Raw genomic sequence first — 18,133 nt, forward strand, 5'->3', positions numbered from 1 at the left:
TTGGTATACCAGCCCAAGCTGATAAAAAGTGCTCCATGCCACTGAGTTCACCTGTGCCTCAAGTGACAGTTCTGGATCCAAGAGCACCCCCAAACTATGAACCTGATCCTTTAGGGGGAGTGCAACCCCCTCCAGAACAGGTTGAATATCACCTAGCCGGGCAGACGAACCACCCACTAACAGTACCTCCGTCTTGTCTGAATTGAGTTTCAGTTTATTGGCCCTCATCCAGTCCATTACCGTGCCCAGGCACTGATTCAGAACAGTCACTGCCTCACCTGGTTTTGATGAGAAAGAGAGGTAGAGCTGGGTGTCATCTGCATATTGATGGCACCTCAGCCCACACCTCCGGATAACCTCCCCCAGTGGTTTCATGTAGATGTTAAACAGCATGGGGGATAAAATAGAGCCCTGTGGAACCCCATGGCACAATTGCCATGGCACAGAGCAATAATCCCCCAGCACCACCTTCTGGAGTTGGCCATCCAAGTAGGAGCGGAACCACTGCAGTGCAGTGCCTCCAACTCCTAACCCAGACAACCTATCCAGAAGGATACCATGGTCGATGGTATCGAAAGCCGCTGAGGGGTCCAGGAGAATCAACAAGGTCACACTCCCCCTATCCCTCTCCTGGCAGAGGTCATCCCACAGGGCGACCAAGGCAGTTTCTGTTCCAAAACCAGGCCTGAAGCCCAATTGAAATGGATCTAGATAATCCGTTTCATTCAACAGTGCCTGGAGCTGTCCTACAACCACCCGCTGAAGCACCTTTCCCAGGAAGGGGATGTTGGCCACTGGCCTATAATTGTTAACATCCTCTCGGTCCAGGTTAGGCTTTTTCAGGAGTAGTCTAATTACCGCCTCTTTTAAAGCGGCAGGCACCACTCCCTCTCTCAAGGAGGAATTTACAACTTCCTGGACCCAGCCAGACATCCCCTCCTTGTTTGATTTAATAAGCCATGAAGGGCAAGGGTCAAGCACACAAGTGGTCGATCGGACTTGGCTTGACTTTATATGGGAAAAGTAATGTTACTCACATCCCCACCACTGGGACCCTGTGGGCCTCGGGGCCCTGGAGATCCTGGTGGGCCCTAGAAAGAAGGGGAAGGAAAAAGATAACGGATCAGATTCATAAAGAGGTACCAGCAGTGGAATCAAAGGCAAGGCTAGGTTTGAAGCTGAAGAGGTGAAGTGGATGGCTCTTACCATCGGGCCAACGTCGCCGCTCTCGCCCTTTTCGCCTGGGGGACCTGGCATCCCCTGTGAAGGAAGCACACCCCACCAGGATAAGCAAGTATACAGTGTTCCCTCCATTCTGCTGATACCCCTCTATTCTGGCTAGCCTACACATATGAGTTTGGAATGCAACATTCAAGTGATCAAATTTTATGTTTGAAAGGAATGCATAGATTCATTTCAAATTAGATTTATATCATAACTTCAACTAGATCCATAGATTCATTTCAAGTAGACTCAATTCAAATGTTACATACATTTCAAATTTTACACTAGGGAGTTTGTAAAACCTTTCACACAGTTTTAACAAACAATTACATTAGAGACTTTTGAGTTTGTTTGGAAACTCTAATTTTAAAAAAAGTGTGATTTTTTTTTACCATGACATATTACAAGCTTTAAAATCTTGAGCAGCCCAGAATTATTGTGTCCATCTCAATATAACACTCAACATCTGCAAACCCCAATCACACAATATTGACTTTTAGAATTTCATAATTCAGCCAATTCATCAAATTTAGAGTTCTATGCAAAAATTTATTTTAGCTTTAACCATGGTGCAAAGACCTTTAAAATCCTAGCTTCAAACTCCTTTGCAAACCATTTCCAGATAGGCCCACAGAGCTGGGGCAATAGCTGACACCCTCCATGTTGCTTCAACCCCTGGCTCCCATACTCACCTGCAAACCAGATGGGCCACTGACCCCTGGGAATCCACGAGCTCCTTCATCTCCTTTCTGACCAAACATGCCCTGCTGCCCTCGGCGCCCAGGTTCCCCATCAGCTCCCTGTTATCAAGACAACCATGTTAGGATTTTCACTGTTAGAGAAATTTCTCCCCCTCTCCAACACACACATGCACCTCTCTCTTCTCTCTCTCTCTCTCTCTCTCTCTCAGAGTCAAAAAGTTGGGACTGTGGCAATGAAAGCCATCACAGCCAGCTAAGATCCTCAGCCACAAGTCTTGAGGGATACAGTGATGTCCAGTGACATGGGTCAACATGACGAGATATGGAAGAAAGAGGGGATAAGGCGGAGGAGCTCAGGTGTACCTGGAGGACTGTCAAGAGGAGACAATCCCTTCCAGGAAAGCTTTAAGGACTCACAATATAGAGGTATCATTACAGATTTTGGGGTGCAGTAAATACTCACAGCAGGGCCTGGATGCCCAATAGGACCCTGAATCCCAGTAGGTCCTGGGGGACCCTACAGGAAGAGACAGGGCATAAGACAGTGATGCCCATTCCCCCTTCCCTAGTTCTCTACTCCCTCTCTCCCAGTTCCCTTCAAAAGAGTCTCCCAGGTCCAGCCAATAAAGAAACGACAAGCAATCACAACAACAGGGTTTAAGGGGCAGCAGTGCTGGATGATACCCCAAAGTCGACCAGCAATCTGACTCAGACTTACCGCTTCCCCTTTGTCTCCCTTGCTTCCCTTCTGTCCTGGACCACCCATCTCTCCCTGCAGAGAGAGAGAGAGAGAACACTCCATGAACACATAAGCATCACCAGAGAAACCACTGTCAGGTAAACATGTGTCCACTGAATATGTGCCCACACGTGCTCAGCCTTAGCTGAGGAAACCACTGCTAGAGAAATCACAGTAAAGCTGTTGCCATGGTATATGTTGTCAAGGAAACAAAAACAGGCCTGGTCAGCTGTGTGGCGGACCCTATTGTCAGGGTTGGAACTGAGCCCATAGAGCCCCAAAGCAGCTCTGATTCTGAGGAAGAGCTACAACCCATGGGAGAGGAGCCCACTCGTCTCTCAGAGGCGCAGCTGCAGGGAGAGGCCCCCCCGCTCGCATTCCTGAGAGAGATAGTGACCCTGGCAGCGAAAGAGCAGGAGATCGGTTGTTGCTAGATGCAAGGCGCTGGTGCAGAGAGAGGTGCGAGGTGGAGGGTGCCAAGAGGAGGTGCTCAGCCCGCTTGGCACTATGGCAATGCCTGCGCCCCGATGCCCCACGGGTAAGGGGGGGGAGTCTCCCCTCCTAGCCCATAAGTTTCAGAGTTTTCCTGCCCTTCTCCTCAAAACAGGGACTAACTGCGTAGATGGAGCTTGGGTTACCCTGTTAGGATACCCTTTGCAGTTCCTTGCTTAGTCGCTGGCAATTAGCATCTGAAAGAGTCATTAAGTTGTAAAGGAATAAAGCCTTGGAGAGAATCCCTTTTGTCTGCGTCTTGTTTGGGCTACTGGAGGGGACTTTAAGAGGCAGCTAGGGCACTCCTGACACCTATACATGTTTTTCATCTTCCTCCAGACACAGGCCAAGCACAGGACCTTACCTTGTCACCATCTTCTCCAGCAAGTCCTGGTGGCCCAGCAGGGCCCAGCAGCCCTACTGGACCTGGGATTCCATCATGTCCAGCTGGGCCCATTGGGCCTCGCTCACCCTGGAAAAGGAGAAATGGAGGTGAGGACAGGTGGGGTGGGAAGGAGAGTGGTTCTAGGGGGAAATGCAGCTATCACCTCACATACAGGAGTGAATCCCAGTGGTTTACAGAGACCTGAAATGGCCAAGCTTATCTAAGGGTGTGTCTGTATAATTTAATTTTTCACATGATTTATCCTAGTGAAAACTACCAGTAGCTTGGGTAATACAGATGTACTCAGGTGTATCCTGACCTGATGTGGCAGGATACACCTGCCACTTCTTTGTTTTCAGTGCTGAAGTTAACAACCCATAAAGCAAGTATTAACTTTCCTGCACCACCCCTTACTAATACGAATGGTCATGTTTTAGAACACCCTTCCTTCTCCACATTCTTTTAAATTCAAGCCTATCTTTACCTGTAACACTTTTTCTTTCTCATTAACATTTTAAATCTGATAGTAACACCTCCACTTGCCATCAATACACTTTGTTCCGTCCCTTTTTTAAAATCTGCTGCTTGCTTATATTTTTAACAAGGGAGGTCCAGAGGATGGAAACAAGGGAGAGGGCCTTCTCAGTGGTGACCTCCCAATTATGGAATACTCTCTCTTCAGTGAGGTCCATCCGACACCAACATTGTCATATTTTTGGCATCAGGTTAAGACTTTCCTCTACTCCCAGGCATATGACAGCATATGATGGGGGAAGGGGGGTTGGTTTTTTATGAGGTCCTGGTAGTTTTATTACTCCAGTAGCCCCTCCAGTAGCCCAATAAAATAATAAAATTGTTTTTAACTTGTTTTGAAATTGTTTTAAATGTTTGAATGTTAAAGCTTTTATATTGTTTTATAATGCTGTGAACCACCTCAGAAACTTTGGCTCTGGGCAATGTTCAGTAATGTTGTTCAGTCGTTCAGTCGTGTCCGACTCTTCGTGACCCCATGGACCATAGCACGCCAGGCCTTCCTGTCCTGCGCTCTCTCCCAGAGTGTGCTCAACTTCATATTCATTGCATCGGTGATGCTATCTAGCCATCTCATCCTCTGCCATCCCCTTCTCCTTTTGCCTTCGATCTTTCCCAGCATCAGGGTCTTTCCCAGTGAGTTTTCTCTTCGCATTAGGTGGCCGAAATATTTGGTGCAGTACAGAAATGTAATAAATGAAATTAATGAATGAATATGTTTAAGCTGCATTTTAAAACTGTCCTTTCCCATGTTTTAGCTGCTTTGGTATTTATTTCTCCTTTTAAAATTATTGTTGTCGCTGCTTTTAAATCTTTTTAAATGTGTGTTTTTATAATTGGTTTTATTGTATTTGTTTTTATTATGTATGTCACCCTGAGAGCTTTGGCTATAGGGCAACTCATAAATTGAATGAATAAATATAAATAAATAAATTACACAACCCCTAGATACTGACTGATGCACCCCAACATTCCCTTATATTCCTTGTTTTCTGCTTCTCCCCTCCCCACCCCTGCATTACAGCATCCCAGTAAGATTTGCAGTAGCTCTCAAAAGAAGTTGTATGTGTGCATATTTCCTTTTGTCCAAGAAACCCGAAGTCTTATCCCCCATTCAATTTTTTTAGGTGTGTGTGCGTGTTTGTAAAATACACACACACTCCTGAGTGTGTATATGTGTATGTGTGTGTATACACACACACACAGCACTTCATGGGGACAAAGTGGCAGGGGGAAAAGCTTTTAGGATATAAGACCAGGTCCATGATGGGGACAAAGATCACATAAGGTGCATCTGCGTGAGATATTCCTTTGTGGTGGAACTAAAAACCAGAGCGTAAGGATTCGCTAAGACTCAGATCCTAGAACCTGTGAAAGAGGAATAAAAGAGCGTCTCCCTAAGCATCTACAGAGCGGCTTTCCTCTACCAAAGTGCACCCAGAAACAGCTTGAGATGGGGTGGGGGGGCTCCTACGTCAAGGGCAAGGCCTCCAGGTAGCTTTGAGCAATGAACTCCTCTTTGCAGAAATTGATCACTGATGGCAAGGGAGGGGGGTGACTTGTACATACCGGTGCCCCCTTCTCCCCTGCAGGGCCAGGAGGTCCTTGGCTGCCCCCTCGTCCTGGCAGTCCAATGCCGCCAGCTGCCCCTGAGGGGCCTCGCTCACCAGTAGAACCCTGTTGAAAGGGAACAGATAGATAAACGCATCTCCTTATTTAGAGTCCTCTGTGCTACGGGTCTGTGGCCAACAACATTCATTGTTGCCCCATCAACGCACCACCAAAGAGCTCCATCCCAAGGCTCCATTCAGCTACAACTGAGTTTCCCTCCACACCAGCAATCCACACCACTATTCCCCCCACCCCGACGCATTTGAAGACTCTTGTCTTCCTTGTAAGCTCTAGAAAAGATGCCAGTCTACTCACCATGGGGCCTGGTGGGCCAGGTGGGCCTTCAGCCCCTTTCAGTCCGGTTGGTCCCTGTGGGGGGGGAAACAAAATAAAAAGACAGATTAGGGATGGTGCAAAAATTTCTTACCTTTTTGAGACCTGAGGTGGATGGACTGCAGCACAGGGGCAGAGTCCTGCTTTGCGTGCAGAAGGCCCCAGGTTCAGTCCCTGGCTCTCCAGGTAGGGCTGGGAAACATGGAATAGACAATACCAGCCAATCAGGGATCACATAGTGAAGTTGGTGATGTCATGACAATACCAACCAATCAGGGATCACATAGTGAAGATAGTGATGTCATGACACTACAGTGCTGATGAGATTTGGTGACGAGGGCAATGCGTCCTGAACTGGCCTTGTGAGCATAGTTAAACTAAGGAATTTGCAACCACAAAATGTGGCAAAGGCCACCAACATACATGGCTTCAAAAGGAGATGAGAAAAAAATCATGAAGGATAAGGCTATCGATGTCTACATGCCACCTCCAGGATCACAGAGAGAGTGTGCCTCTGAATGCCAGTTGCTGCTGCCCTCCTGTCCTGTTTGTGGGCTTCCCAGAAGCATTTGGTTGGCCACTGAGGGAAACAAGTGATGGATTTTAAATAAACTCTCTGTCATTCAATATTTGCTGCATTTGTGTGGATTTGCCTCCATTTTGGTTTGCAGTGCTGATGGCATCTGTCCTTTATGGCCTCTGCTCCTCTGCGTGTTCCAGTGTCTAACGTGCATTCTCTTCGTCAGGTGTTCACATGAGTTAGGTTATATCAAGGGATGTGAATTCTGCTAAACGTGAAAGCCCTTAAAGAATATGGGCAGATATGCTGATCACAAGGTTGTTCATTGTCAGTGTAGCTGATGAAGCGAATTCAGGAGGATCTTAGTCCCTTTGGAATGCTGGCACCTGGTAGAGATGGGCAAACAGGTGAGATAGGTTCATATATATCATGGAATAGAGGAGGGATTCCTCCTTTGATGTGTCCATCTCAGTTAGGCAGTGTCCTGCTAAACTACATGTGATGAAGGTTCTCATACTCCTGGGTCATCAGTACCCCTCAGAACCCCAAACACTGCATGAGAAAACCTCATATGCTCTCTCCCTGAGCTCTCTCTAGACCAGCCTTCCCCAACCAGGTGCCCTCTAGATCTATTGGGCTGCAACTCCCATCATTTGCAGCCAGCAGCTGGCTGGAAAAGATGGGAGTTGCAATCCAACACATCTGGAGGGCACCAAGTTGGGGAAGGCTGCCCTAGACATCTGAAGCAGCTACTCTCCGACTGTTGCCTCTGTTTCTGCTGTAGCTAAGCGCACACTCTGAGCCCAGGCTTATGCTAAAAATATCAGGGATCCTGCATCTCTTTACCAAGTCAGTAAACACAAGAGGAATTCATTCATTCACCATAGTTTAGCTCCCTGCAAAGGAATATGAGAACTCCACTTTACTAGAGTAGACCAAAGGCCCATCTAACCCAGCATCAAGTTTCCAACAGTAGCCAGCCAGTTGTCCCTGGGAATCCCCCCAGTTTGGGCAGAAAGGGCACAGCACTCCCCTGTTGTTTTCCCCCTCCCCAGCATCTAATATTCGGGGGTATACTACTTCTGAACATAGAAGTTCCACCCAGAGATCACAGATGGATGGAACTTTAGGTGCCCCAAAGCCTGCACAGCAAAAGTGCTCGTCATTGCAGTGGCAAGCCAAGCTGCAGCTTCTGCTTCAAATCCACTGGAACTACCTCTCACACCAGTCCCTTCTCCCCATTGTGACAAATACTCACAGTCTCGCCAGCAGGTCCTCGAGCCCCCGTGAAGCCTCTCATTCCAGGAGGGCCATTTTTCCCTGGGATGCCGCTAGGGCCAGGATCACCCTAGACGTAAATGTCTGGTTTTACTACACAGGCACAGTAGCAAGGCTGTGCAAAGCAGAACCTTTGGGCAGTTTTCTGATCTCTTTGCACATCTCTATGGGGAAATACACTTGCCCTTCTTGCTGTGGGCTGGGTTTGTTTGCCCTGCCGTATTTTACACATTGTCACTTGCTTCCTTCAGTGGCATGACCCAGGGGTTTTCCTGCATGTGTACTTGACTCTAATTGCATCGGATTGCGCAGTCTTATTTAATTGATTTATAACTTGCCTTTCGACCCTCAAAAATGGCACTCAAGGCAGCTAACAATAATAAGATCAAGATTAAAATAACCATAATAAAACAAATAAATTAAAAGCACAATTAGAAAACTACACAATAATATTTATTTATTTATTTATTTCATTTCTATACCGCCCAATAGCCGAAGCTCTCTGGGCGGTTCACAAAAATTATATATATATATATATATATTATATACATATAATATATATGTTACTAGCTCTAAAGTAGGGTATTTCAAGAATGCTCATTGCCCTGGAAATGAAAACAAATGCAGCACTTTCTGGATGTACATGTAGCAGATCCATTGAAGTCAATGTGGATGTCCCAGCTGGGGACAGAATTTTGCTTCAATAAAACTCCATCACTCGTGGCCTCCCTGTTTGCAACTATGACCCCCACCCCCGTTCCTCCAGCCACTCACCTTCGTGCCTTCCCTGCCAGCGGCGCCTGGCAGCCCTTGTTCTCCGGGGGGACCAGGGGAGCCAGGGTGGCCTCTCTCCCCCATGGGACCAGTTTCTCCTGAGTTTCCCTATGATGCAGAGAAGGAACAGTACCATTTGAGAGCAAGTCAGGGGCAAAAAGTGGCAGCAAATGGGTTAGAGTTGCTGGGGTAGCTGGGCACTAACTTTTCATGCTTCCTTCAAATCATCCTTCCCATGTACTGGAAGGACCCATCAGACTGCCATGCTCTCACTGGAGGAGTCCTCCTCGGAGGAAGAGATAGAGGCCCCAGAAACCCAGGTTATCCCAGACCAGGGAGTGCCACCAGACCCACAAGAGCCTGAGCCCTTGGAGGAGATGGCTGCAGAGTCATCCCTGTCAAGAGAAAGGGACTCTGCCCCTGAGGCAGAGGCTGAGCAAACCCCTGACCCCTAGGAGTGTCATAACCTCAAGTGACAGACTACTAGGCCCCTGTGTGAAGGACTGCTTACCTCCAGAAAAGGTCTCCTTGGGAGACAGCAACTCCTCAGGAGTAAGGCTCTGGAAAGGGAGGCTTATTTACTGCAGCTGAGCTCTGGGTGGGGTCCAGCAGGCTTTGGACTTAAAAGCCCACTGAAAACCCAGCCAGCGTTGGAACAGCATCATCATTTATCCAGCCTCTGGGATGTATACTTTGCCTTCTGAGCTGTGCACTGTGAGTGATGCTCTGTTTCCTGGCCTTTTGGACTGACTAATGACCCGGCTTCTGGGCTGCATAATGTACCCAACTGATTTGCTGTGCTTGACCTCTTGCTTGTTACCTTGACCACTCCTGCTGTTGCCTGACCCTCACTGCCTGCCTGCCTGTGTTCTGACTTCTGCCTGGATTTTGACCACCTCTGTTGTAGCCTGAACCCCATTGGATAACCACCTGTAGGCTTGAAAGTTTGCTGACTTCAATGCAGCTAGAGTTTGTAACAGTCAAAGCAGGACACAGGCACCTCCATGTGAAAATATGGTGACAAGCAGGGCGTGATAAAGACGGCCTCTGCTCCTCCCCTGCCTTGAACAAGAAAGTTCTGCGCCTGGAGGTTTCTTTTATATCTGTCATGTTAAATAGCCATTGATGATCCAACTCCTCCATGAACTTGTCCAATCCTTTCTCCCCAAGCCATCTAGTGGCAATCACCCCAACTTGTGGCTATAACTTCCATATGCTAATGATAAATTGCCTGAAGGAGTAATTGTCTTTTTCCTGGATGTGTTACCAGGATGAAGGCGCTGACCTTGAGCTTCAGTGATGAGAGGGTGGGGGAGTGTGCAATCTCTCTCTGTTCACTCTCTAAACCAGAGACAGGGCACCCGTGGCCTCCCAGAGTTGCTGGGCTATAGCTCCCATCACCTTTGACCACTGATCATGCTGGCTGAAATTGAAGGGAGTTGGAGTCTAAAGACCATTGCTTGTGGACTTTCCATGGGCATCTGGTTTGGTACTGCTGGAACAGAATGCTGGACTAGACAGGCCTATGGTCTGATCCAGCACAGCTCTTCTTATGTTCGTAACATCTGGAGGGCCACAGGGTCCCCAGCCAGCTCTACACACCTCAGAATGTTCTAATCCATGACTGTGCCTTTGCTGCTTATTTCCCCCTCCCTGAAAAAGCCCCAGCCTCTTTAAAGAAAATGGGGAATGGCTATTTCCATCATTCCTTATTTGTGCACACCCTAGGGCAGGGGTGGGCAACTTGTGGCACTCCAGATGTTTGGGCCTACAACTCCCATCATCTCCCTCCATTGGCTATGCTGGCTACGGCTGATGGAAGTTGTAGGTCAAAACATCTGGGGGGCTACGATTTGCCCTCCCCTGTCCTATGGGGTATCTGACTGTTCCCTGTTGGAGATGGGATTGGATACACTTTTATTCTAATAAAGCAAGGTAAACCTTACATACAGTCATGAGAATCTCCAAGGAACTGGGATGCATTTGTAAGTGTGTGTGTAACCACGAGACCTACAGTCAGTCTCCAGCACCTTACATCCTGCACCACCAGCACTTTGGTTCCTCAGAAGGACAGGCTGAGTAGGCCTTATGGATAAAGGGTGTCCTCTAGGCTGCAGTTCCAGCATAAAGAAAATCAGGAGACCTCCCTGCTTTAAAACTGTCAGCTGACTCCACAAGCCAATTGGGACACACCAAGCCCTATAAAACCCTTGCAGTCAATCCAGTTTCCTCAGTCTAAGCAACTTGTCCTTATGAGTAGCAAAAAACACCAGGAAGGAAAAGATCTTAAAAGTACCACTGAATACGGTCTATAATAATTGTTTATTCATTGTGCAGATCTCAAATGTTTCTGACACAGCAGCAGCCTCTCTCAGAGCTAGGCCGAGACCTGACAGAATCTGTCTGAAACAGATGACCACACACAGACGCCATAGCGAGGTTCAGAATCCCTTGTCACCAGTCACCCTTCACCATCCATTCCTGGTCTACCAGCTATCAACTCTGAAATCTTTTTCACATATAGTTTCTACTAAACGTGAGGCAGGGGAGAATCCTCCTCATACCTGAGACATTGGACAGATGGTGAAACTTCAACTACCAGGTCTGCCTGCATTCACAGAAGCCTCGCTGCTGCCCCAGCTCAGCTGATTCTTTTGTTGATGAACTCGTAAACTAATGTTCTCCTTACCTGTGGCCCCACAACACCAACCGGTCCCGGTGGGCCGTTTTTGCCATGAAATCCCTGAAACAAGGAGAAATGAAAGGTTACTATTCAAAGAGGAGGCGGCACCACACAAGAAGTCCCACAGAGATCTCCATTATGGCTCACCTATCCACTAGACAAAAGAGACGTTTGCCATGTTTGCTGGGAGGGCTCTGATGCACTGGCCAACAGCTGCCTGATGCACACTGGCCCACCTCTTATTTAGCAGAGGTGCAGCTGTAGCACAATCAGCCATTTTCCAGTTTAGGAAGATTGGTCACCTCAGAACCTCATGGGGAAAAAAGCATCTTGTTTTCCTCCCTTCCAGCAAGAAGGTGCTGTATGGGAGGCAGTGGTGGAAGCTGAGCCCATTAAGGACAAAGGAGGAGGCAGCAGTGTTGTCACAGGCTGGGCAGAAATCAATGAAGAGTAATAGAAAGCTAGGCCTCTTGTCTAGGGCAGGGGTGGGCAGAAAGTAGGTCTCAGGATGTTTTGGACCAACTCCCAGAAGCCCCTGCCAGCATGGCCAATGGTCAAGAATGCTGGGGATTGAAGTCCAAAATGTCTGGAGATGTTCTTTTCACCCACCTCTTGTCTAGGGCACCAAAACGGCTAGAACCAGCCTTGGACTCTGCTCATATTGATACTTACCGGCTCACCACGCTGGCCTGGATGTCCTGGTAAGCCATCTTTCCCAGCAGGGCCCTACCAAGCAGAAATGAAGATGATGATGATGATGATGTTGTCATGTGATGGCCAGGACAGACTATTTGCCACAGAAATGCCCCTACAAGGCTGCAGCCACACTTCCAAAACACACAACTCAGAAAGTTTGGGGGAATGTGTACATGGCTTATGCAAGAGCACTGGGTCTGGCCTGTAACTGCAATGATCCTCCATGACACTGTCTACGTTTCTTTTTTTTTTGGTCTGTTGGTATGAGGTTTTTGTGAAATGGGTAATGTTTAACAGTTTCACAACATAGCAGGACATGGTGGGGAGCCTATACTGAGCCAGGGCTAATAAAACTGTTACAAATAAATGTGCAGTAAAAAATGTGCATGAGACAAACAAGCAGTTGGGAAATACTTGGGGTGTGGGGAAACCCAGATCACATGTCCTTGAGAAAGCGGGCAGGGATTGCAGTTTTTCAAGTGCTCTTCTGATCATGAACATGGAAGGAGAGGAGAGGACAGTGAAATATGAAGGCAGCCCAGCAGGAAAGCCCCCAATCAAAGCTCCATAGGGCAGAGATGAAAATCACATAGCTCTGGAAAAAAGGGACCTTATTACAAAGGATCTAATAAGATCAGCCACCTGGTCCCCTCCAGGCAGCTTCAAAAGAACATTACGATGTTGTGATAGAAATATGCCCCACAATTTATGGGCTTTTTCCCCACCTCCTTCCTGCAATTAAATGTTTTAGGGAAAACTACTTTTGTCAAAACACAGTGCCTGTGGCAAGAATAAAAAACTGGCAGGGAAGGGATTCCAATTCAGACAAATTTTCTTAGTTTAAAATTGTTGAATGCAAATTGAATTCCAAATGAATCACTCCAAATGGTGCAAGGTCTGGCTAGGTATTTTAGGTACTGAAAGGTAACCTTTAAGAGGGTGATCCTAATGCCTTTGGACAGCTACCTGAGAGGGATTAGGATTAAGGATGTATGAGAATTTCATTTTTGCTAGCACAAGCACATCTCCACCAAAAGTATTAGTGAATTGCTGAACACGTACTCATGTTTATCTCTTTCCTGATTCCCAGTTCAATTTGCACAAATTTCCTCAGTAGTCTGAATCAGCCCTGCTCTATGGAGGGAATTTGTGCAAATTAGGAGATTTGAGCAAATTTGGGGAGCATTCGATCACTGCTTGATTTGCGTAAATTTCCTGTTCGCACAGAGCAAGCAGCAATCACAAGCATGAATGAAATCAGCATGAGACGAGCAGCAAGACAATGTTCAGAAAATCCTAGCAAACTCAAACATTGCTTGTTTGCCCATTCCTAGTTAGGATGGGTGGAGGAGTTCTGCCAGCAGAGCTCCTAAATGGTGAAGGGCAAAACTGGGTTTTCTCTATTCCCCCCACCCCAAAATCAGAGGGGCTGCAAATAAAAGACAAATTTCAAAATGTGAGTTTCACATTTTAGATATTGAGTTCTTAGTTCCATAATTTTCTCAGACATGTATTGCGTTGAAACCACAAACCTGGATACACATATGTAGCCCCACAAAGTCAAAGCCATACACAGGAGAGATTACGGGGCCCTGTGCTATCCTATAACCTGAAGGCCACTATAAGGCCACAGCACTATTATATATGCTGTTTTCCCACCTCTAGCCCCCAAACCATGCGCCCCTTTTACATTTATAGCAAAGCAGGCAATTGATTGGATCTCCTCTTCATGTTGGAAGTCAAAATATAGTGTTCCCCAAAAATATTGTGGTTGTTCCCAGGCATTAAAACCTTGTACATGTGGATTTGCAGTCATACACAAGCACAGTGATGCATTCACTTCCCACCAGCACACCTCCTGGCATTCAGTCAGTTTAATGGCACTGGTATGAGAGGCTTCCTGAGGATACAGGCTTGGTAAGTATACTGGTAGTTAATCTTGTTTTCATCATAATTGTGAAAGCATTCTCCCTGTAGATGAAGTGGGGCAGTGACTGGTTTCTGGAGTTCCTCCGAGAATGAAGAACAATTTTTTTCCCCTTTCCTACAGCTTAAACTCCCAAGTCAACAGGGATCTATTCTGGCTTTTTCCTTTGCCCTCACATACTGCCCTCCCATCCTGGCAAGGACAGACTGTTCTCTCAGGCTCTTTTCACAACAGATGTTTACACTGACATTTGCTTTCTCTTTGTGTGTAATTCAAATATAAACCTATAATAGCTAGACAGTATTTTTTCCCCTTTGACAACATGCTCCCTCCTGTGTTCTAATGTCTCCAATGTTTTGTTCCCTTTGTTTCTAGAGAGGTTTTAAAAAATGGATGTGAGAAATCATGGGATACTTACTGGTGGCCCCTTGGGCCCTGAGAATCCATTGGGGCCCTGTGGTCCAGTGGGGCCCTGTGGAAAGAGAGGGAGAAGTCACTGTGAGATGTTTCCTGTTCTAGCCTTTGGCTTCCTCCTTCCCATCCCCATCACATCACACCTTAGACCAGTTGTAGGAAACCATTTTCATCTTGAGGGCCACATTGTCTTTTGGTTTCCTTTACCTGCAGGGATTTATCTTTCAACGTACCTTTTCCCCTACAATCCCGGGGGCCCCATCATAGCCAGAATCACCCTGTGGGAAGAAAAAGTGTTAAGGACTGGGCAAAAAAATGACCCCAGATTTTGACTGCAATAGGTGTTGGGGATAGGGAAGGGAGAATCTGTCAAGCTTGATTTTGCTCATTTTCCCAAAGCTATTTGTTCTGCCTGGATTCCACACCAGACCTCAAATTATTTTTAGTCCACATGAACATTTCTACTTTTTTATGCACATTAAACACAAACACATTTAATGCATTTTTCAAATGTGTGTATTTTTGTGCACAACAATGTTTTATTTAAAGTCATAAGCCACCACTGTATAAACAAACAAAACAAAGATATTCAGCAATCAAATGTATAAATATATAAACTTTCTACAGTGAACTGTGGATGTTCAAAATACAATATAAAAAATAACTCCTCTCCTCCATCCCCCCTATGTTTTTTTGAGAAAGGGCTCCTATATTCTTAGCTGCCAAAGTAAATTTTGCTACTTGGGTAGTAACGAATGCATTTTTCACTATAAGAAATGTATATATCTGGTCCAGTAGGGGTCTATTTGACAGGGACCAAAGAATACAAACAAGAAACTTCTGCCTAGGTTGCTTATACAAGGGGGAACTTAATAAATAATGAGAAACATCTTCAAGCTCTCCAGACTCATACATACAAAGTATTTGGTGGGTTGGGATATTATTGAATCTCCCTTCCAAAAAAGCAGAAGGAGTCATAAGGCTGTGAATTATTTTCTTAGAAAGAAAATCCAGTAAGGATTACAAAGTAATTCACCAGGCCAAATGTTGTTTTATATAATGGGTACCAATTAGAATAAGACATTTGTGAAACTAAATATATATCCCACCACTTAGCATAAAGATAGCTTCTCTTTGTGAGCATCTGTTTAACTCTATTAGAGGAAAAAGTAGGTAAATCCTCAATATTGATCCTGTAGGTGTGTAAAATAGTTCTAACCGAGTTTACCCAGGATTTTCAAGATGGACTTTGCAGTTGTTCAAACCAGCTTCAACCAATATATTCTACAAACCAGCTACAAACAGGGCAATTGCAGCATGAGCACAAGTTTCAATAGAAATTAGTCCAACTTCTGGCTTTAATCGTGCTGCAGGTGTACCTTGGGAACAGTTAACAAAGACCTCATACAAGAGTTCTGAACCACTTCCATAGTGGAGACATTCGTATACCCCCATATCTCTGTGCCATACATCAGTTGCGGGACTACCTTCTTCAGAAACACCTCAACTGCAGGTGCAACCAAACTCCCCCTTGGGATCTAGAGGATTGCATCAGTGATTGAATGGACTGAGAAGTTTTCAGCTTAACTATATCTGAGTGTTGCTTCCAAGAAAGTTGGGCATTAAAACAAAGCCCCAACTATCTAAAATTATGCAGCTATTCAATGGATTTGTTGTCCAATTTCCATGTATGAGTTTTTCTCTTCTTCCCCAAAATGACTATTTTTGTCTTAGCATAATTAATAGTCAAATGCTCTTTTACACAACATTCACTCAATTTACTCGGTAGCCTTTGCATCCCAGTCAATATAGTAAGTCATTACAATATTATCCTCATTATTCAGCGATTTTCCAATGAATAAAGAGTTTTTGTCCATATGTTTTCAAATATATGCATTTTATGCACTTTTCCCAAATACACACATTTTGTGTTTTTTAAATGTGAGCATTTTTGTGTGGGGTTTTTTTGGTGAAATACATCACAAACTGGAAATGTATGGCTTTTGATGGCAAACAGCATTCCAATTTAGGTTTAGTTTGGGGAAGTGCAAATTTGGTAAGTTTGCATCGAAATGCAAACCAAATAAATTTTTCACCCATTCCTAGTTGGGAAATAGTATGTAAAATGGCCTTATCAGAATAAAGGTTGAAGAGGGACAACAGTAGGGACAAGAGCATCAGTGGCAAGAATGGGGGATAGTAATGGCACCAGGAACTAGAAATTCCAGTGGGCCAATCTACCCATTCACATAAACCAGGTAGTGCAGATTTCCCAGGACTATGCTATTTTGGACAGCATGTTTGGATGTTTCTTCACATCAATTTTTTTCTGCCTGTGGAAAAAAACAGCATGTTAGGGAGAACGTTGTAGCCTACTCTTCTCCCTGAGGTTCTAGTTTGCTGTTCCCAGGGGTGGTTTTGTTGCTGTTGTTTTACTGCGAGGAAACATTCAAACATGAAATCACCCACTGGTAGACTGAAATGGTGCTGTCCCAGGAACTCTGTTGTACCATGTGGTTTTAGCTTTGTGTATAGATTGGCTCTCAGTCCACCTATTGATGGCCAATTCAGCACTAGCGGAGGTATAGAACTTAGGACACAATCCTATGCATGTTCAAACATAAAAATCTTAAGGAGCGCCTCCAGCAACACCAGACAGGCCGCTTAACAAGATCAGCCTCAGATGGCCTTCTCTCTGTCCCATCAGCCAGGACAGCTAGACTGGTGGGGACGAGGGAGAGGGCCTTCTCTGTGGTGGCCCCCACTCTGTGGAACTCCCTCCCTAGGGAACTCCGTCATGCCCCCTCTTTAATGAGCTTCCGTCGTGCATTAAAAATGTGGTTGTTCAGGCAGGCATTTGGGGTGGGTTAGGGTATTTAAAAAAAAAAATTATGGTAAAATTTTATTGTTTTAAATTGTTTTATGGTGGGTTGTACATCGCCCAGAGTGGCTGGGTGACCAGTCAGATGGGCGATTAATAAATTTAATAAATAAATAAATAAGTAAGTCCATAACTCCCAGCATTCCCCAGCCAGCATGACAGGCTGGGGAACGCTGGGAGTTATAGGCCTTTTTTTCTGTCTAAACATGCATAGGATTGTGCCCTTAGTTGAAGAGTTGTGTGGGGGGTGGGGGGATCCAAGAAAATGTTCAGGATGGCCAGGCCAACACTTTGGTCTCTGCATGCTAGGCAGAGTCTAAAAAAGACACTGGTATAAGATTGGTGGAACTGACTCATAAATTATGCAGAAGAATGGAGCTGTGTTCTGGTGGGGAACACTAGGGCATAGCTGAACGCACATACACACCCTGAAGAGGGCACTGAGAAACATACAAGGCCATGTGCATTGTACAGAAAACAGAAGTACCTTTGGTCCTGGTTTTCCGGTAGATCCTGGCAAACCACGCTCACCTGGAAGACCCTGGAAGGGGAGAATGGACACAGATTTGAGACTGGGGGCTGTAAATGTCACATGGGGGTTGGACTGGTCTAGGTGTATTGGCCCCAGCCAAGTCATTTGTAGTGTTAGAGGGGCCTAGAGATCCATAATGCTTGCTTAAGTTCATTATTGTTGCAATTCCCTTGCTAGTAAGCCTCTGGGCATGTGAAGATGATTCAAAGGGCTGATGCGTGGCCTAGCACTTTCCATGCTAATGAGTGAGACTGTTATCAAGCACTCTGCCTGGGAAGCGAAGTTTGTTTACAGGTGGCTGTGCTGAGAACCAAGCGCTGTTAGTTTATGCTGGGAATGGATGCTTGGGGTGCTTGCTAGTGTTGTGCTGCCTCATTGCAACATGTATGGCATAAAACCCATTGGACACCAT

The 18,133-nt window shown here is 45.8% G+C and overlaps 1 protein-coding gene across 1 annotated transcript in view; it reads right to left on the minus strand.

The window, feature by feature from the left end:
• COL5A3 (collagen type V alpha 3 chain) overlaps window positions 1–18,133 on the minus strand; it is a 116,463-nt gene that overhangs the window by 26,933 nt on the left and 71,397 nt on the right. The window contains exons 34-48 of the mRNA XM_084836459.1: window positions 17,677–17,730; window positions 14,542–14,586; window positions 14,313–14,366; window positions 11,944–11,997; window positions 11,278–11,331; window positions 8,589–8,696; window positions 7,795–7,884; window positions 5,999–6,052; window positions 5,642–5,749; window positions 3,521–3,628; window positions 2,644–2,697; window positions 2,389–2,442; window positions 1,917–2,024; window positions 1,207–1,260; window positions 1,038–1,091 (exon numbers count right to left, since the gene is read on the minus strand). Of these exons, the coding sequence (XP_084692585.1) occupies window positions 1,038–1,091; window positions 1,207–1,260; window positions 1,917–2,024; window positions 2,389–2,442; window positions 2,644–2,697; window positions 3,521–3,628; window positions 5,642–5,749; window positions 5,999–6,052; window positions 7,795–7,884; window positions 8,589–8,696; window positions 11,278–11,331; window positions 11,944–11,997; window positions 14,313–14,366; window positions 14,542–14,586; window positions 17,677–17,730 (1,053 nt within the window). The remainder of the gene's footprint in view (window positions 1–1,037; window positions 1,092–1,206; window positions 1,261–1,916; window positions 2,025–2,388; window positions 2,443–2,643; window positions 2,698–3,520; window positions 3,629–5,641; window positions 5,750–5,998; window positions 6,053–7,794; window positions 7,885–8,588; window positions 8,697–11,277; window positions 11,332–11,943; window positions 11,998–14,312; window positions 14,367–14,541; window positions 14,587–17,676; window positions 17,731–18,133) is intronic.

This window comes from Heloderma suspectum, chromosome 2 (genome assembly GCF_057233095.1).
Source record: "Heloderma suspectum isolate Gila_16-S chromosome 2, 16-S_ref, whole genome shotgun sequence".
Classification (NCBI taxonomy): Eukaryota; Metazoa; Chordata; class Lepidosauria; order Squamata; family Helodermatidae; genus Heloderma; species Heloderma suspectum.